At 45.3% G+C, this 17,079-nt stretch overlaps 2 protein-coding genes across 2 annotated transcripts in view; both read right to left on the bottom strand.

The window, feature by feature from the left end:
- The window catches only part of arap2 (ArfGAP with RhoGAP domain, ankyrin repeat and PH domain 2), a 59,131-nt gene extending 45,823 nt beyond the window's left edge, over window positions 1–13,308 (bottom strand). Inside the window, exons 1-7 of the mRNA XM_061669434.1 lie at window positions 13,101–13,308; window positions 10,917–11,692; window positions 10,216–10,298; window positions 6,398–6,474; window positions 6,014–6,069; window positions 5,184–5,507; window positions 4,351–4,420 (exon numbers count right to left, since the gene is read on the bottom strand). Coding sequence (XP_061525418.1) covers window positions 4,351–4,420; window positions 5,184–5,507; window positions 6,014–6,069; window positions 6,398–6,474; window positions 10,216–10,298; window positions 10,917–11,647 — 1,341 coding nt within the window. The 5' untranslated portion in view covers window positions 11,648–11,692; window positions 13,101–13,308. The remainder of the gene's footprint in view (window positions 1–4,350; window positions 4,421–5,183; window positions 5,508–6,013; window positions 6,070–6,397; window positions 6,475–10,215; window positions 10,299–10,916; window positions 11,693–13,100) is intronic.
- A 759-nt stretch (window positions 13,309–14,067) lies between these two features.
- Window positions 14,068–16,760, bottom strand: slx1b (SLX1 homolog B, structure-specific endonuclease subunit). The gene is made up of 5 exons (XM_061669331.1): window positions 16,361–16,760; window positions 16,227–16,278; window positions 15,356–15,673; window positions 14,745–14,960; window positions 14,068–14,429 (listed from the first exon to the last, which is right to left on the bottom strand). The coding sequence occupies exons 1-5, from the start codon at window positions 16,531–16,533 to the stop codon at window positions 14,400–14,402; spliced, it is 789 nt and encodes a 262-aa protein (XP_061525315.1). The 5' UTR covers window positions 16,534–16,760; the 3' UTR covers window positions 14,068–14,399.
- Between the last annotated feature and the right edge of the window lie 319 nt (window positions 16,761–17,079).

The raw sequence follows: 17,079 nt of genomic DNA, 5'->3' as shown, positions 1-17,079 counted from the left end.
TGAAAATCACTGGCTCGTAAGAAGCAAAATAAGACAGACACTGCATTATTCATGCTCATAGTGTCATTATCTTTGCAAAGTACCAAAAAGAAAAAAAAAGAAGGCGGCGTCATTTTGTTTGCTGCACACCGCCATACATGGCAGGAATGACGAAAGGAGGCGGTGAACTTGTGACTCCCTCTTGCCGTTCCTTAATTAAGCCGCTGACCTTGCCGCCCACAAAAGGAAACAAATTAATTCAGGCAGCCAAAAATATTACCCGGCACAGCCAAGAGGGGGGGGAGGGGGGAGAACGAGAGAAATTGGGTCCGCGCGAGAGGCCAAGGAGGACTTGAGGGGGGGGGGAAATGGGAGCTCCGAGGAGATGATGCAAAAATGGGGAAAGGGGGGTGGGAAGACCTCAACAAATGAAGTTGGCTGCGGGGGTCTCACACTAAAAGCAGGATGTTAACAATGAGCGGAGAGGTTGTTTCTTTTTTTTTTTATAGTATGCATCCATCCATTTTTTATAGTCTCGTCTCGTCCTCATCGGTCGCGGATGAGCTGGAGCCTTCCGAGCCACATTCCCCGCCAACAACTTCGCGCAGCAATTAAGTAAGTGTCTTTCAGAAGTCCGGCGCCCATAAAGATTCCTTTGCATGATCATTGGAGGATGCAGTATTTCATCGCCAAGCCACCGAATTACACTCGATTAATGCGGCGGTTTGGCCAAACGCAAATACCCCCCGCGCCCCCCACGTCTCGAGAAACTCATTGCGGGAGTGGTTATTATGTAAATTCAACCCCAGATAGGCAAAAGTGCTGAACGGTGAGCGCACGGACACAATTTCAGAAGTAAGCAGATAACTAAAGAAATTCAGCGGAACCTCGGTTTCAATCAGATTTTCGAAGAAAAATCACCTTGGTTCACGCGCGATGCAGTCTTGGCATGGACGCAGAAGGCTCAGTTGCTTTTTCTCGCCCGGCGTAAACACACGTCACAATGCAGGCGTCTGTGTTTTTTGCTCTACTGTCAATTAGCCCACAGCCAAAGGGACTACAAAGGGGCTAACGATATTGCTATTAGGAAGTTTACAAAATATTACTGTTGAAAAGAGAACCACGCGTACTAATTTGTTTTCACTTATCTCGATATTGTACTGGAAGGTAAAACAAGGTAAATAACTTCAGTTTGGGGCTGGAACTGATTAATTATTTTTCCATTCATTTCAATGAGAAACATTGCTATGGTTCATGAAACCGATTCTCGGGGGGGGAAAAATGTATGAATAAAGGTTCTCTACTGTACTTGGTTGCCTAATTTCAGAGTTGACGGGGGCGTAGGCCCTCGAGAGACCCCCCTCTTTGGATCGAGACATTAAAAAGTACATTTGCCATAACATGTCCGCCTTTAAAGGAAGGCAACGAAGGGAGAAAGCCAGCGTGCGCGCATGCGACTGGATAAATTAGCTCTGTGGCTGATAATTACGCCACCAGTATGGTTTAACGGTAATTAATTGTCTTCAATCCAGTTTGGGGGTCAGGCAGGAGAGAGTTGTTTAATTGCGACTTTGCGCATCTATAAATACTCGCGAGGAAGAGTCCGATGAAAAGACGAGGTCAGCCGAAAGACACACACGCGAGCACACTATCCTCAAGAGGACAAAGAAAGCAATGAGGCCTAACTATCTCTTTCTGAGATAATGCACTTACCTGATGCGCCTCCCTCCCCTCGCAAAGACCCTCCCCCCACCACCCTCCATCCTTATTTCCCCTCACGCTGACCTCCTCCCTCCCATTCTGGCCCTCTCGCCGCTGCAGAGTCGGCGTGAGGGTGGGGAGGGGCACAGCAGATTTTTCCTCCACATTTCGCTCTTATTTTTTGCCCCCACAAAGAAAGTAAAAACAAGCCAGTAAACTTCACGAAACAATTAAGGCAGAGCGCTAGAGCTAAAGCACACAACAATGGAGGCACCATGTGGAGAGAGAATCAGGGAGGAGGGATGGTTGGGGGCGCAGGGGGCTTTAATTTTTTTTTTTTTTAAATAAAAAGTTTCAGCACATTTGCAATGGAGGCATGAGGACACCAACTGGTGGCATTGAAAACCTCGCTCACAATCCCTGAGTGAGCTTTTAAATCAAGAGTTTTTTCAAAAATTTAGAAAAAACATCTATTTGGTTTTTTTTTTTTGCTTTGTTTTTTTTTTGGGAACAAAGCTGCTCTCTGCATTGGCCCCAACTAATCTAACCTGCTATGTTATTAGTCTGAATAAATAATCACAATGACATATTGGATCCACTCCCAGGCTAATGAGTTTAGCATTAAAAAAAAAAAAAGAAAAGAAAATGAAGATAATAATGCTCATTTTGTTTGCCACCCTCATTTAATATATAAAATATATATATTCCATTTTTGGAATTGTTTTTTATTATTCTTCCAAATGACCCAAAACGTCTTCAAAACCCATTGCCAAAATTGAACGGGAAGTCCGCCATTTTGGGTCGGAGAAGCCATTTTGGTGACGCATTCTGTGAAAAGTTGGGGGGGGGGGGGGGGGGAGGGCAATAAAAAATAGGACCCTGTCACCGTTGACACCAATGGTTCCTAAATTTAGTGGTGGTTGGAATAGATGAGATCACAGTCCATTTTGAGAAAGGATTTGTTATTTTTTGTCACGAGGTTGAAAGGAAAGGATGGCCGGTAGTTGCTGATTCATACATATAGAGGTCGTCGGCGATGATGACTGACATTTTTGGTTTAGTGCAGGTGTGGCAGAGAAAAAATAAATAAATACATATTTGGCATGTAAGCTAACACGTCAACTGCTGTTCCAGTAACTGTCAACGGAGGGATTTGCGGCATCAGGCTGACACAGTGCGAAGACTGATCCCCGATCCTAAAACCCTGCCCATCCTCCTCACTTCATCCCCGGATTCCCTTGAAGCCAGGCTTTGGACACACACACACTCATATGGAGACCCAGAGGACTAAATCGAAAGGCCCCGAGCGTTCTCCAGAGCCAATCCCCTCGTCTTGACGAAATCGGGCGAAAAGGGGCCGATTGATGAGATGGATTGGATGCAACGCGGCGAGCCGCCAGGAACAAGTGAGACCGATGATCTCGCTCCTCTCCCACGCCACCTCACCCCCCCCCTCCCCCCCCCTCGATGATGACATCACCGGAGACCTTTCAAGCTGCGACTGTGATTAAGTGCGATTAGTTCAGTCTGGGGCTGACAGATCCCGCAGGATTTCACACTACAAAAGAGAGTTTGCGGGTGTTAAAAGTTTCTGAGCGAGGACAAGCATGGCAATGTTTTCGCGTCCGAGCCGTGTAACGACCAGCGCACCATGACGCTGCCATCGCTTCGTTACCAGCGGGCAGGTTGGCCTTTACTAAATGGTGCTGTGGGACGTACCCTCCTACCGTTAAAGGAAAGATTCAGAAACCGGGAATACGATAAAGGTCTGCTTCTGACATTGATAGTGAGCGCCAATTTTATCATTACGGTACAAATCCCGAAAAGGACATCATGTCTGGACGCTCCCCCTTGCGTTGACTTTCCCTTCCTGGACTGTCGTCCCCCACACTGCATATTCTCGATGCTCCGCGAACATTGCTGCAGCTTACGTGCGACGGTCTACCTCGACTTTCGTCATCAAATCCGGAAAAGTACGGAATTATTATATTGCCCACTCGCATAAATGCAAAAAACTGTTGAATTCTTTAGCTTCTATGAAATTATGTTTTTACTGTATTTTCTTTTATACACCACAATAACGTCGAGTGTTGTATTTCTTACTTGAGTTAGCTACTATGAATGTTATGTACTCCAAAAAGTGGGACAGGCACATACACAAAGGCAACTTCTCCCCTCATCCCTCCATGAAAGAAAACGCCACGTAATAGTCGACAAAGTGCTGACTCGCTGGCCCTCCCTGATGATTCCCGTTCTGCCTGTGGCGAAGCGTGTCCTGATAAATAAAGCGAGCGATGCAATGGAAAGAAGTCAGGGGGAGTCGGGGCGACGCTCCGTGAGCGGGCGGAGAGGGCCGTAATTAGCAAGTGATTAACGAGGCGCCGTCAGACAGGTCGCACATCATCGATTGTGATGTGCTGTGGCAAAATGGGGGCACTGCGGTTGCACCAAAAGCCGTTTCAAGGGATCGCATTTCACTTTTCTCATGTGAATGCCACATGGGTGTATTTTACTGGACGGCTGCCTGGGCATCGGAAGCTCCGGCCTGCCACGCGTGGCTTAAAGTCACTCTGTCCTTGCCCTCGGACATTCATTAGCTCGCAACGCTAACGGTGATGAGGCGGAGAACGGGGCTCGGGGTATCAATTTCTTCTTCGTGTTCAAAGTTACCTTGTCGCTGTTGTAGTAGGCCAGGCTCTCGCCGTCGAACCGCACCCACCGCCGTTGAAAGACGCACTTCCTGCAAAAAACAACGAAAGGGTTATTTCGGTCAGAGAAGCCGTTGCATCTGATGCGCTTCACTTTTTCCACGTTCGTTAGGTTACAGTCGTATTGCAGTATGGAATCAATTTCTTTTTTTTTTTTACGTGTTTTTGCTGCAAAATGGTTGGGAAAAAAAAAGAGGAGGAAAATCCCCAGATCTCAACCCTATTGAGAACCATCTGATCATCCTTGATGGTGGACAAGATCATACCTCCAAACTTGCATCCTCAAATGAGTTACAGTGGATAGGGAAAGTATACGCACCCCTGTTGAAATTGCAGGTTTTTGTGGTGTTTTATAAAAAAAATAAAAAAAAAGAGAGACCAAGATCAATCATTTAAAAACTTGATTTCATCAGACCATAACACATATTCCCACGTGCGTTTACTTCTTAATGTTATTATGGTACCATGACACTAAGGATGAATTTTTGAGCCGTAATTCCAAAATATTTGGCACAAGCATAATACTGCTCATCACCAAAAGTCTCAACAGGGTGGGGCCTTAGAAGCGGCGCGGCGAATTATGAACAGTTCCAAATAGAAGTCAATGTTAGCACAAACCTTTCAGGTGTTAATCAGAGAATCATGTTATAAGTAGAATTTTGAGGAAAAACATTTTATTGAATCCATGTTCTTTTTTTGTAACGGCACTATTTAATTAGAACTGCCTCACTCATTTGCGTAACTCTCCAACACTTTCCGGATGCCTTACATTCATTCGACGTTTCATCAACTTACCCTTGAGGTGAAAGCTTATCTAGCCAGCCCATTTTTAGCACTGGAGGTCCTGCGGCGCCGTAAAAGCACGCGTATGGGGAAATATCGGGCAGACGGTCTCCAGAAGTCTCGAGGGATTTGGAGTAGACGTCGCAGTCCACCATGGCCACGGAAGAACAGCGAGAGACGGGAGCGGAGGCCGCTGCGCCGACGGCGGCGTACTCTGCCGCACTTTGCACCAAACTTGGCAAAAGGCTGGCGCACTCTTCCACCGTGGAGTATTCGTCTTTGTAAGGGTCTGGGCTCGTCGGAACAGGAGGAGAGTCATTGTCCTTGGATCTGCGGCTTTGAAAAGATTACCGACGCAACGGTCAAAATCGAGGCATCGTGTGGACGTTTTAAGAAGACGTTTTTAAGTGACATCACTTCTTGTCGTCAGTGTAAAATATCCATTCATTTATGGTTCTTACGTTGCTAATAGAAGTCTTTCTGCAGCAAGCAGAGGGAGCGTCCACTTCTTAAAATCAAAATTGGAAGCGGGGGTGGACACAATCGGGTGAAAAGATGTCTGATGTGTGAGTCGATCCCTCCTGAAACTTTGAATGCGACGCAATTTAAATCTATTTTTATGACTCCTAATCTATTTCTAATTTGTCTCTCAACTAAAATTATCTTCCATTTCAGCTTTGGGTACGCATGTTCACGACATCGACGACATAAAACAATCCTATTATCTCATCTGCCGCTCGGAGACATGTTTACCACAAAAACACAAACATGGTCAGAAGTTATTTTTTCTTCTGAAGACTTCTATTTATAGAGCCGGAGCGTGTTAGAACCGCGGACCGTACCTCTGCTTCTTCTTTTCGAACTTGTCCTTCGGCGCCACTTCTTTGCCACCTTGGTCCTGTTAGGGGCACCGAGGAGATGAGCATCAGATGAAAAGAAAAGTGTGCATCGTTCTGCTCGGACACCGTTATCGCGCGGTCGCATTAGGCGGCGCTAACTTTAGCGGCCAGCTGACATTTCCATTAACCTCTCGGGCAACGGAGAAGCAAGTGCCAACATTAACGCTGTGAGAGGGCGCGTTGGCCTGTGATGATGTTAGAGATCTGAGAGGGGGTATTAAAAAAAAAATAATAATAATAATAATAATACAATAAATAAATAAATAAATGTTCCTCTTTGGTAAGCTGCGACGAACGGCGCACCAGTGGGAGTGGACGCCGTCTTACCGGAACGCTTTGAGCGCTGTTGTACAGGAAGGTCTCTCCGTAGGGAGCGATGGGCGTCAAGGTTCTGTGAAGTGGAGCTAAAAAGGAGACAGCAGACAACAAAAAGAGAGGTTTTGTCCCCATGCTGAACGCAAGACAAGAAAATTCCTTGTATGCTTTTGTCTATTTTGATGACACCATGGCGGGAGGTAGATTTTTCAGATTTCTCTCATCTTCCTCATTTGAAATGATTAGAGATGCCGTGAATACATTCCCCTAAAAAAAAAAATTAAAAAAAACGAAATATTTTTGTTTTTAATGGAAAGGAAAAACAGCAACAGCTGTTAATGATATTGTATTTAATAAATACATAGAGTAATAATGTAAAGTATAAACAGTTTGTGCATCGTGATTTAATGTTGCAATTCAATTCATTGCGCTGCTCCATCTGGTTTGCCAGCCTTGGTCACCGGGATGCGCGATAATCCAATCATGCAGAATTTTTTTTGAGGCCCTGATTTAAAAACTGAATCAGAACTTACCAGTTACTCAGTCGTGAGTATTTAGTCACCTCAAGTATTTATTTGAAGGGCTACTTTTTAACTTTACTTGAGCCATTATTATTCTAAATTCACAGTCCTTTCACTTTCATAACATTTTCAGCATGCAACATGTAACGTCGTCCCCCCCCCCCCCCTTGGTCTTCTCAGTAAGTTAATAAATGAGGGGAGCCATTTTGAGTGGGTTTTTTTGTGGGGAGGGGGGGGGGGGGGGGGGCCAAGTTACCAAAACGAGTATTCAAAATAAATGACAACAAAAAGTCATTTTCAACTTTTGTGTTTAAGTCCAATTCCTAGTTGTTGTTTTTTTCTTTGACTACGGTATAGTGCAAGAGATGAAGCAAATACATTTGGTAACCCTTGATCCATTAACGCATCCGGCTCATTCTCTGTGCACTGCGTTTCCTTCTGCTGAGACTTTCGTCTATGTTTGGGGGAGGCAAAGAACAAGAAGAAGAAGAAGAAGAAGATACTGTGGCCAGACATTATTAGTCTGGAGACCCGGGGGCCACCATGCGTGGGCCACAGCCTGTCACAGTGAAAGATGACACCGGCTTCTCCTGAGGATTGCGCGGGACAAAAGATGCCACCGCAGGCTGTACACACAAGCACACACGTACACACAACATCGACTAAAAAGACGTCCAAAAAGATCGAAACACCTTCAGACACATAAATGCGCCTGCGGATAAAAGGATGGACGGTCAAACAAGTGCACGCAAGATATAGCGACGCCGTCACGTCCTTACGGATTGGTGGTTTGCAAAGGGATTATGTAGCGCCGCGGAGGCCATGTTCCGGGCTTAGTCAGCTTTATGAAGGGGGTCAGTTGTGCTGATCATAGTGTACGCTCAGCATCTATCACCATTCGTCAGTTGACCTCTCTGAGCGCCGCCGCACGCTACAGGACGAAAGTGCCGCCCAGCGCCTTCCATTGTTCGCAGCAGGCTCACGTTGGTCCTCTCGATGGGCTCCGCAACACACCCTCTTAAGTGGCACTCTGGGAGGAGACACAGCTATCAGCGCCGAGTTAGTGTCGCTATTGATTTTCCTCCCGACGACACCTCCCCCTGCTATTTTAAGGAAGGCACTCGCGGGTCAGTTTGCTGTCATTACTGATGTACGTCAGGCCTGCGCTGATCACTCGGGACAGCCGAGCCGACGGCGGGCGAATGGCAATGAAAGCCGAGGGGATAATTAACCTCTGACTAACCTTTAATCCGTGCACCTTGGCGAACATCTGTCATGTATTTCCGACATGCACTCCACTTGTTTCTAATACCGTCCAGTCAAGTCACGCGTATCCGCGGTTCGTCATTCGCAACTTTGCATATTCACGGACGCCATTGTTTGCTGAAAAAATCGAATATTCACTGTTTTGACTGTTTTTGTTACTGTGCGAAAATTCCAAAAGGTTACTTTAATGGGTTGTACCATTTGTGTAAAATGCTAGTGCGCATATTTGTTAGCCCATGTCTGATGTCATGTCAGTTTGTGCGATGGTGTTACTTGCGCATTTATGCCAGCTTTGAAGGTGGTTTGTTTGTGTTGAATGATTTAAAAACGGAATAGTCATTTATGTCACATTGGTTCGATGCTTAGTGTTGATGCTTTGCTGATTATTTTCTGTCTGTGTTGTTACAGACTGCAGTAAATAAATCAATCCGTAAAGAAAAGCAGTGAAACTTTTAAGTCCGTAATTTGGCGGCTTCTAATTAGCAATTACAAACCCTTTTTAGGAAGGTGTCAATTAGTCTCGGATTTTCGCCATTCGTGGCAAGGTTCAGTCCATCTCCCCCACGGATAGCACGGATTCCCCGTATAAGTACAGTGGCTAGCAAACTACTGCGTAAGCGGGAATTTGAATTTTTACAGGTCGCCAACCTACAATGCCGTGAAAATGTATTACCCCCTTTTCAAATTCTTATTTTTTTTTTACAGTTTCCCCACTTTAACACATTCACTGCCATTGACGGCTTGAGAAGTCAAATATTCATGTAAACTGGGAACGCTGGCAGTGAATGAGTTAATAAGATCATCCAAAAAAAGTAAATCAATCTATCATAGAACGCTAATCAAAGTACACATAAAATGCAGTTTTTAAATGATTTTCTTTATTAAGGAAAAAAAAAAAAAAAAAAAAAAAACATTCAACGCAACCTGGCCCTGCGTGAAAAATACATTTCCCCCTAAACCTAAGAATTGGTTCGGCCAGTCCACTCCTGGAAAGACTCACCACTGTTCCATATTTTCTCCATTTGAGCATAACTGCTCTCACCGTGGTTTGCTGGAATCCTAAAGCTTTCGAAATGGCTTTTTAACCCTTTCCGGACTGATAGATGTCAATTACTTTCTTTCTCGTCTGTCATGAATCAACTTAATATTGTGAAGGTGGGAGGAAGTCAGAATAAGCCGGAGAAAACCAGCGCAAGCAAAGGAAGAACTCCGCACAGTAGATTTAAACCCCGAACCTTAGAAATGTGACGCGAACGTGCTAAGCATTCATCACCGGGCTGCCAGAAAAAAAACAGTCCCGTATTGCAAAAATGATTTATATAAAGAGGGTAAGCTATATTTATAGCAGCTGCTTGTGGGAATAGAGCGAACTTGCACACACACACAGTATATCGCTGTACGTGATCAGAAACATGTGAGTGGATGCATCCAACTTCGGGGAGGTGAGCTCCCGGTTCTCAGCGCTGGGAACGTGTCGGCTCCCTCTTTACCATCATCTGAGCCTGTTTTTGCATCCGTCGCCTCTCCTCTCCCTCTCTCCCAAACCTTCCTCGCATGTCTCCAGTGTCTCTCGTGTTCTTGTCAGAGAGGCAAAACAAGGCCTACCGACAGACTTGCTACAGTACAAGTGCTCGGGGAAAAGACGGACGAGGGACTTTTGACTTTTACACCGACACACTACCTGGAACTGTTGGGTTCTGAAAACGATTCACCTCCAGTCCAATAATTCCACCATTAGTGTAAATCCTACTTTTACTGCAGCACTGACTAAGAGGACAGTGGGAAAAAAAAGGGTTCTTCAAAGCTGCCTGACAGGAATACAGACTCAGGTCTCACTAGTTGGAAGGGGACAAGATAAGAGAGACGCTATTCCCCGAGATGTGCGCCACCGCTTCCCACGACACAGCCGCCGAACGGCAGACTCCGCGCCACCCTCCCCCTTACCTTCTTTCATCCGGGCAAACAACCGCGCCACCGACTCCGCCGCCGAATGAAATATTCATGGCACGTGCAATGTGAACGCAGCGGCAAGACGGCGTGTACCTTTCTGTGCGCAGTTTTCACCGGAGGGACCCCCGCAGACGGCTGGGTGTTCGGGCCCGCTTGTTTGCAATGGTGGTGCGCGCCTGAGAGAGGAAGAGCACCAACAACCACAATGAAAAAAACTCCGCTAACCCTGGGAGTTAGTTTCAAAAAGTGCAGCGCTTGCTAGTCAAGACGCACCACCTGTCTCGTATAAAGTACCTGAAATCGATACTTGAGTCAAAGTACGAGTATCTTCACAGAAAAAAAACTGTCTGTGTGGTTTGTGATTGGATAGGTAAGTCGAGGGGTGGAGTCTCGGGCCAGCGGTAAGACGAGCGCAACACGAGTTGAAGGACTCACTGTTACAGGACAGCGTTCGGTGACTGCTGACGGGAGAATTTAGACTGTTCGTCAGCTAGCGTTAGCGGATGCGTCTTCACATTTTGCAAGCGTCTGTGCTACTGGTTTCATCTTTTGTCAAATATGTTCACACGCTTGAGGCACTGCTCCGGGTTTGCTGCGCCGACCGACCGCCTGTTGATTTGAGTGTGGCGTCCACGTTGTTCATGCCGAAACACGTGATTGGCAAATCATCAACTTTAATCTGCAGTTATTGTTGCGCAGTGGTAATTTGACCCCCGATTTGTACTCTGTTACATTTCAAGACTGCACAACAGCAACGTGATTCTTTGAGCTCAAACACGTTGTGGAAACGTTACCTGTCTTGTTGTGGGATGTCGGGTACAGGTCGGTGCCTCAGCCGGTAAGAGCGAGTCAGCCGCGGGCCTTTGGGGACGGCGGAAGTGGGCTGTGCGACGTAGATGGCGTTGTCCACCATGTTGCACTGGGAAGACTCTTGCTCCTCGCTCGGGGCGTCACGCGGAGACGGTACAAAATTGGCGTTTTCTGGGGAAATCTCCCAGCCTGGGGGTATTTCAGGAGTCGGCAGTGACTCTGTGCTGCTGGAGGAGGAGGAGGAGGAGGCAAGGGGGCCGAGATCTTCCAACACGGACACTCGGACGTTCTCGGGGTTGCGCCGGGCCGGTTGCGGGGGGCCACCTTCTTCCGTCTGCCCTCCGAGGCCAGCTCCCGGAGGCAGCGTCTGACTCCCTTGTAATTCCGACCACTGCCGTTCTTTTAGACGATAATGCTGACAGGAACCCCCTCTTTTTTTATCCTCCAGGAAGACATTTCTCAGGTACAGCGGCGGTTTCTGGGCTTCCTCTCCCTGGCTTTGCTTCATGACACCCAGCGCCTCTAAACCACGAAGGATGCGCCTGCGGTGCCCAGTCGGGAGCACGTTGAGCTCTCGGAGGCGTTCATCTGTGAGGTCCGCGCAGTCCTCCGGAGATCGGTAGCCGCCCAGCTGGAAACAGGTCGCGTACTGGGAGAGGTGGAGGGTAAAGAGCCAGCGCTCGATCTCCTGGCTTGGCTCCGGAGCTTCCAACATGGTGTTCTAGTGCAACATCTGGCCGGACTTCAGACAGTCTTTGCACTGAAGACAAAACAATACGGTAGAGTCACGGTCGGAGCCGCATTTGGTCAGGCAAAAAGACCGCTCGCTGCTGCGAGCGTGATGAGACGCATTTGCGACACGGCTCGATGAAACCGCAGGAAACGGCTCTGGGGCAACACGTCCCGCCATCCTCATCACACGGAGGCTTTCAGGTCTCCCGTTCCGATTCGCCGCAGTTCAAATTTACGAAGAAGACAACGACGACGAGGCCTTGTGCTTTCGCGAAGCTTTCACGGCATCAGTTCCAAAGTAAACAGCGTTTTCTTTTGCAATTGCACACAAGTTGCAGGAAGATATCACATTCACTACTTGCCGTGCCCACTTCTTCTCTTTTGATTTGCACACAGACGACACCAGAAACGCTACTTCTGCTTTCCTGCGAGCACATTTGGAGTGCAACGCCACACATGCACATTGTGCACAGGCTGAAGCCGAGAAGCTAGTCGAATCTTTTTGAAGAGAGGAAGAAAGGACACAGCCCTGCTGCCAACAGAGGGGAAAAAAACAAAGCATACCCTACAAATGTTTGGAATCGCCTCGATTAAAAGCTCCAAACCGTAAATATAAACCTTGATCTCAAACCAGTTCAATATAATTTCAAAAATATCTGACATTACACTTAAAAATAAATGGCTTCCAGATGATTTTGAACATGCACAGGCGGTGAAGACCCTCTGTGATTTCCACTACCAACCCAGGTTAAACATGGCTCCAGATGCTTTCCTATTTACAGCGATTTGTGCAGCATCTTGTGGCATCGGGTGTAAGTACAGATACTTAAGTACAGATATTTTGTTACTGGATTTTTAAGCTCTCTCTACTTATTTTTCTGACCTTTTTTTTTTTTTTTTTACTTTTACTCGGTCCATTTGAAAACAGATATCCGTGTTACTTTTTTCAACCAGTTTAGATTTTGATTGCTCCAAATTTTAGGGACGTATAAGGCGCAAGTTGGGGGGGGGGGTGTTTTTCTGTTTAGCACTTTTTCCTGACTAGTTCACCACATTAGGATATCCTGAGATAATAAGTGGTAAGAACAAGATTTGAACAAAAACATGACATTTTCATCTCCGCAACTTTGGTGCGCAGATATGTGTTTTCTTTTTCAGTATATAACTGACATTCAAAATCTTGTTTCATCTTGTACTCAAGCACAGTATCTGTACTTCTATTTCTTAAGTACTTAGTGCGAGTACTTTTTACCACCGCTGCATGCTCACAACGGGGGACGTGAATTATTACCAAGACTAGTAGCGCAAGGAAACATAGAAGCAAGGCCCGCAGGGGCGTGCCTAGCAACCGCGTCCTGTTGCGCACCTCAAGCCGAGCAAAGTCTTCCCGGTAGACCACATGGAGGCGCACGGAAAACACCTGAGCGCAGACTCACCTGAAACATGCAACAGGAGGACTTGACCACGCCAAGTGAGTTAGTTAGTGAGTTAGTCACTAAGTTAGTTAAACCTGGAGGGTTTTCCTGTGCGTAATTTGGCGAGGCACGCCTCCTTTACGCACGATTCAAACGTCCACTATTTCCGCATTTGAGTGCACCCCCGCTCAGCTAACAAACTGACTTATGATCAGCCCGAATGGACGCGCGAGCTTCCTGGTTGTGAGCAAAAGGTGAGGCCGAGCGTGACGTGTCGCCTCGGCGTGTCCCGGCTTGAATTCCCCGGCCCGCCCACGGCCACATTCGACGCAGCACAGTCTGGAATGCAAGGTCGCAAAAAAAAAATAATAATAAAATAAATAAATAAATAAAACAAGGCTTGCTCGGGTGGAACAAAAACTTTAAATCCTTACATCATATTCAATCTGCACGAGGGTCATTCCAAACCAAATAGCAAATTGAGCACTGCCTAAAACAGCTCAAAGTTAGGTTAACACCCCCCCCCCAAAAAAAAGATCATATCATATCATAGTGTTTCTTGATTTATTTTGGAGCCGGGTTCGTTGCCAGTTAGCATGGAAGCTAACACAGATAGCATGCACTGCAATTTGTAAACATTCTAACATTAGCCTTGATTTGCAACACTTACTGCAACTCATACTAAAATTAAATTAGTATTCAAATAAAATGTCCCTATTTCATTGTAGAGGATTTTTTTTCAATAATATATATTATTTTTTGTCAGGTGCCAAACACAGCAAAATATGAAGCTCATTAAAAAAAATGTGTAACCGTTGTTGAGCTGGATAAATCAAATTATATGTTTATTGAAAGCATTAATAATGACCAAATAAATCGTATATTTTTCAAAAACATTGGGTTCTCCAATTCTTGAATGACCCAAAATTGAGTTTATTTTGAATGGAATTTGGTTATAAATGCTATCAATACAGTTTATATAATGCAATTGCTTCCAACAATGTCACCGGGTTCTTTTGGCCTCACTCTGCTGCCCTCTGGTGTGAGTATTTGGTACTTTCGGCTCTGGTAAATGTTACATTTCCCAGCAGGCAGTGGAAGGGAGCGCCCCCAACGGGAAGTTGGAGGCGTTGCAACGTGATGAAGAATGAGGACATATTGTGGCTTTGAAGCTGCACTACACTGGTATGAAATAAAGCAGACTTTATTGGGTTGTAAACAGCACTGACAACATATAAACATGGTTGGAAAAGATGATTCATAATCAGAGAGAGGTACGATGCAACGTGGTGCAAATGGCGAGCGGGGAGACCATTTCTTTCATGTCTGCGGTTCCTTTGGCCAGTAATTCTGTGGAAGACAAAAAGTTGACTAAGAGAACTTTGCCAGATTTGTTTTGTTTTTTTTGGCGGGGGGAATTATTTTTGAGTATTTGCTGAATAATTGGCCCATTTTTGGGGCGCAGGCCAAATCAAAGTATTACTTTGGCGCCATCACGTTGAATGTAGATGTTACGTTTAATTTACTGATGATCACTGTGTGAGTTTTTCAAGATATGAACCTTCGTTTGTTTTGGTTTCACTAATATATATATTTTTTTTTCTTTTGAAACAATTATGCTCTACAGTGTTGCGACGCGAGGAACAGGAAGCTGGGGTCACTCACGCGGGATGCAGACGATGTCGGTTCCTCCAAGTCGCTCGCGCAGCCTTGCTTCCGGCGGATGAGGCTCCCCCACAGCACGGAGCGAAAGCAGACCGGACACCGGCCCTCCACGGGCAGGAGGTGCGACGACTCGGGCCGCAGGAACCGCTCGGCGAGGCAGATCACGTGGCTGCGCATTCCGCACGATGCGTGGACGCAGCGGAGCTGTTCCGAAGTCTGAGGACCGGACCAAAAACGGAATTTCTCGTGTGCATTTTTTTCACCCCCAAAAAAAATCAAATCAATCTTCAAAAGTCAATAGTGCATATTATACACAAGTACAGCCAATTTGGGGATGCGCATTCTTCTCGAGTACGTATTTTTGCTGCGGTGCGCTAGAGAATCACAACAAGTCATCAAAACGTAATCAAATGTAATTACAGGAGTTAGTTTGATAGAGTAACTGAACTAGTTACACTACGATGACATTTTCAACAGGGTAACTTGTAGTTGTAACCAACTGCGTTTCATCTTCCCAACGCTGCTGGGGATTGCCTGGGCGTCAGCTGCATTTATCACCCTAACCCGAGCAGAACGAGAGGCCGGAGTCTGGATGAGGTTGAACAACTTACCTTGACCAGGCCCTTGCAGAGAAAACACCTAGAAGTCTCCTCCCAGTCGTCGCACTTGTCTACCGGCCGCAGCTTCTTGGCTCTGACGCCTCCGAAGGCGACGGAGACGTGAAGCGGGGGCCCCAGACCGGGCTCAAAGGCCACCCCGTACTCCGGCTTGAGCCAGCGGGCCGTCAGCGGGAGCCTGCTCCACGGGGCCACGCGCAGCATGTTGGAGACGACGCGCCAGTGGAACTGCAGGCTGGACTCCTTCCTGGCGCGGCGGGTGACGTGGGCGAGACGCCGGGACGAGTGGGGGTTCTGCCACGCCCACTCAAACTGATAACAGACACCGTGACAGTTAGGCAGAAATCCACTTCATCGTATGTGTGATGAAGCCATCTGTGGCTAAACCAATCATTTGTTAACTAGTAACTTTTTTTTTCTCCACATGAAATACAAACACATTATTAAAATGAACATTTTTGGTTTCGAATATGTCATTATTATTATTATTTAATGTTTTTCTAAATATGAATAAAATTGTCACAAATGATTATTTTATCAAATATTTTAATAAAATGCAAAACAAAATGGGCAAAATAAATAAATTATAGATTAACATTAAATTTGATAATTGCTTTTCAATGAGCATGTGTTCTTTTAATATTAAAATGAGCAATTTTACATAAAATATAAACATAAGAAAACAATTTCTATATATATGTTGTATGAAATAAATGGTTACTTTGAGAATGAGCTATTTATTATTAAAAGATTTTTACAAAAATACAAAAGTAGTCGATTTTTTTTAATACTAGAACAAAATTTATTACATCTAATTTTGTTTCCTTCCATTTTTTTTTTTTTTTTTTTTTCTTTCTTGACTTACTGTCAAGGCAGCAATGTCAGAAGGAAAGCCATGTATGATGAGGACCATCTCCCTAGAACACAAACATTGTGTTAACGTACAGAACCCGGATCATTACATTCCCGAGGAAAACAAATGACAGCGGAGTACAGTACCATGGTCCTCTCCCGCTGGTCCTCTTCGCACCTCCTTTGTGCCGCCCGGCATTGTGTTGTCTAATCCTGCGTTCAGGATTCACGGTGAAGCCGATGTATATTCGCCCTTTAAACTTGGGGTTCAGGCAGTATAGCATGTACACGCCAAAGAAGTTTTCGACCTCTTGTACCATTGAACAGGCCTTTAAAAAAAATAAAAAATACGAACGACAGCTAGATTGACTCAATGTCACTAAGAAACCTGCTGTTAAATCATTTAATTCAAAACGAATCGTCCTATTGACAAGCTGTATTTGTGAAGTCCATAAGATTGCCTGTACTGAATTAAGTAAAACATGCCTTAAAAATGAACTTAAAAAGAAAACATTACAATATTTGGGTTATATGATGTGTCTGACATATTTTCACGTCTCTCGAGTTAAAATTATTTTTTTTTTGCTTGCATCGCAAGGAAGACTTTAAATCAGGCATTCAACCATTTGCTACTTTAGACGCCGTCTGACTCAAGATTTGACAGAGGATCTGATTGGCCGTGGTTGTGATAGCAGCTCTGTGATTGGATATTTTACAGGACCGTGTTTCGAAAGTGAAATTATCAGGAATTTAATAAAAACATTTCAATATGTAATATATACATTTATTTTTTAATTACAAAAATATTACGACATATATGTGTGTATTTAGTCATCGAAAATATAGTTGATATCGCTAATATGAAA

This window comes from Phycodurus eques, chromosome 23 (assembly GCF_024500275.1).
Source record: "Phycodurus eques isolate BA_2022a chromosome 23, UOR_Pequ_1.1, whole genome shotgun sequence".
NCBI classification, from domain to species: Eukaryota; Metazoa; Chordata; class Actinopteri; order Syngnathiformes; family Syngnathidae; genus Phycodurus; species Phycodurus eques.
Note: the sequence above shows the minus strand (reverse complement) of the source record. Positions and strands in the feature narration are given on the sequence as shown.

What these genes read in the sequence shown, in the direction of transcription:
- slx1b (XM_061669331.1), bottom strand. Translation starts at nt 16,533, where the DNA reads ATGGTACAAGAGGTCGAAAACTTCTTTGGCGTGTACATGCTATACTGC. An exon ending in CTGACATTGCTGCCTTGACA is followed by an intron (nt 15,674 to 16,226) that starts GTAAGTCAAGAA and finishes GTCTGTTATCAG; the next exon opens with TTTGAGTGGGCGTGGCAGAA. An exon ending in TCTGCAAGGGCCTGGTCAAG is followed by an intron (nt 14,961 to 15,355) that starts GTAAGTTGTTCA and finishes TCCGGTCCTCAG; the next exon opens with ACTTCGGAACAGCTCCGCTG.